Genomic DNA, 2,858 nt, shown 5'->3' on the forward strand with positions numbered 1-2,858 from the left:
AGTGGTTTAGGAAAGACCACGTTCACATCAAACATTGATGATTTTGCCAGAAACAATATTAAACTTTTTAATTTAATTTAATTTCATGTATTGCAGGTTCCCTGCAGCCTTTGATCAAGTCACAGACCCGAATAGAAAATCTCCAACATTTTCATGTTTAAAAGCCTCAAAGAAGTGCTTTATTATAAAACTGCAAATTTGATAACACATATTTCAGTTTTTCGTCATCTTAATTAAACTTAGATACGACTTATACATAATACAATAGACTTTTGCGGTAACTTTTCTCTCCTTTATTATTCTTCATATTGAGTCTTAATCCCAACAATAATTTATGAACAATGTTTTTCAAAGTCCCTTTGTTCCAAAGGATAAATATGCCTTTCAAGAGCCGCACACCTTTTTAAAAATATCTACCGGTTCATGAGAAAATGTTTCACCAATCAAAAAGTTTTATTTCAGATAGAAAATATCGCCTAAAGATCACTACAAAAGTATCATGAAAAATACCCAGACCTTTACAAACTGTATGGCAGGTGGGATGGAATATTCGTTAAGAACCAAATGTATTTTTAATTAACGGTATAGGCCCTTGTGCTCGCTGTTACTCCAATTATTAAAACTTGATGGGAGACCTTTGTGACTACAACGCGATCGAGAGCTATGTGACATCCGAGATGGAGAGGTTTGTGCTCACGGTATTGTGCCTCAGTAGTGGAACTAAATAAACTTTTAATTATAGATAGCAGCGACTGTAAATCGCTCACAGACTTTTATTAAGACCCTCCTGTAACTTAAGGCGCATTATGTCCTCCTTAACTTTTCACAGCCTTTTCGGCGAGTCTGGTGGTTGATACGACCCGTAAACAGAGTGATTCGTCACGAAACAGCGCTCGAAAGCTCAACAAGTCCGATTGTTTGCGGTGTGGTTGAAATCGTAAAGCGCGACCATGCAAATTTTTCATTCTCTGACTTCCTACGTATTTCCGCTCAATTCAATGATTTCTTAGTCACCTTACTGTAAAACAACGGGCTCTCTACAGTTTTACTCAAGCTTTACACCAATTGCCAGAAATGATTTAAAACTGAGAAGCTCGCATATATGTGGACGCCAAAGAAAACACTGCGTCTGTACTACGCAGTATGCAGTCCTTAAACTTGACACTGATTAGTTCCTTCCGTGATTCAATACTTTACAACTCAAATATTCAACATATTTTTGTTATTTTGGTCCTCTTTGGTCTAGATCGTTCTTATTGAGTCAAAACCCTTTCCTGTTGTTTTTGTTTTTTTTTTTTGAAAACTGTCTCTCGAAAGGCGATGGAACTTTCTCGTGAAGCCGTTACTCTCCAATGATTTTACCTTTTAAGGCCAGAACGGTGTGTTTCATCGAGTGTGCTCTTCTGTTCTCTCGTAACCAGGAAGCGAAGCGACGTTAATATTTTCGCACTATTAAAACTTGCAAGTGCGTAAAGAGGACAGGAACACGCAATTAAATCAAGCATCTCTAAGCTTTAAACCTCCCGTTTCGACCGGACAAAATTGAAAGCGCTTGCACCATTTTTTTGTCCCTCGCATCTTCTGCGATATCTTTGGGCGTAAGTCCGTCCTTTGTATAGGCTTTTAAACTGGCTCCATTCTTGATTAAAAAAATGACAGCTCTGATATCGCCCCCACAAACTGCAGCATGAAGAGGCGTCCAACCCTCTTTGTCTCTATTATCTACCGGAACGCCAAATTTCAAAAACACTTCCAAACAGTTCATTTTGCCTTGGTAAGCTGCTTCATGCATGGCCGTTCCGCCACTGGAGTTTAAAGTGTTCATAACAACGTTTCCAGTACTCAAAATCCCGTGAAGTAAACGAGAGTCGTTGCTTGCCACAGCGGCATCTAACACATACGAAGGATGTAGAAATCCTTCGTCGTACATCAAGTTATTGTTAAGATCTCCCAAAACCTCTAAGTCATCTTCAGCGGAGTCGATGACAATAGCTGGTACATGTGTTTGTGGGACAGTGTGTCTTCTCAAATAGCGATTGTACAATTTGCCATTTGGAAATCCAAGACTGTTCATAGAAACAGATCTTTGCAGCTTGTCTTTCTTTATTCGCTCTGTGTACAATCTACGCTTGCTGCCAGGCAAATGAAGGGTGAGATTCGCTGAAATTTCCATTTTGCTTGCCTCACGTAGTTTCGAAGCACGGGTAAACCGACTTGACAAGTTTCCTTATCGGTTACTGATCTGACTTTTAGATGGTTTTTCACTATTCGAGAACAAAACGCAAATGAAGACCCGCTTTCCAACGTGGCGACTTTAGAATGACAGTTTCCGTTTTTCCCACTCTCTCTTAACGCTTATCTTGATCTAAAAATATCAATCTTGAGTGGTTGCATAAAAACCTACTTCGTCACTCGATAAGCACTGATAAGGGTCAATACACTTCCTGTCAATCAAAGCTTTCGGTAATCCCTTACAAATACAAAGGTCATCCTTGTTCATTCCTGATCGCTCCTTCAGGGGCTTCTCACGATATTAAAATAATTAACTTCGGAAAAAAGGCCAATATACGTCTTGTTTCGAGTCCACGTCAGCTTGACGCGATATTTTCTTTAGAGGCTTCCACTTGTCTTTATTTTGCCCCCATATTGAGGACATTAAGCCTTTGTCTCGCTAATGGAGCCTTCCATTCGAGACTTGCGATGTTTGTATAAAGAAAACACGAAATTTCAGAAACGTGGGAATTGCTTAAGAAATAATATTTGTATATTTGTTTGGTCAAAGCATCTGTCTCCGAGTTGTTAAAAGTACAAATAAGTTGTCAAAAACAGTTTACTTTATTTCACTCAAGAATATGTTT

General features: G+C 38.8%; 1 protein-coding gene across 1 annotated transcript; it reads right to left on the reverse strand.

Moving 5' to 3' along the window:
- Positions 1–270: 270 nt before the first annotated feature.
- LOC138023898 (protein phosphatase 1 regulatory subunit 16A-like) lies at positions 271–2,356 on the reverse strand. The gene has a single exon (XM_068870980.1). The coding sequence runs from the start codon at positions 2,171–2,173 to the stop codon at positions 1,508–1,510; it is 666 nt and encodes a 221-aa protein (XP_068727081.1). The 5' UTR covers positions 2,174–2,356; the 3' UTR covers positions 271–1,507.
- Between the last annotated feature and the right edge of the window lie 502 nt (positions 2,357–2,858).

This window comes from Montipora capricornis, chromosome 11 (assembly GCF_036669925.1).
Source record: "Montipora capricornis isolate CH-2021 chromosome 11, ASM3666992v2, whole genome shotgun sequence".
Lineage (NCBI taxonomy): Eukaryota > Metazoa > Cnidaria > Anthozoa > Scleractinia > Acroporidae > Montipora > Montipora capricornis.

What these genes read in the sequence shown, in the direction of transcription:
- LOC138023898 (XM_068870980.1), bottom strand. Translation starts at nt 2,173, where the DNA reads ATGGAAATTTCAGCGAATCTCACCCTTCATTTGCCTGGCAGCAAGCGT.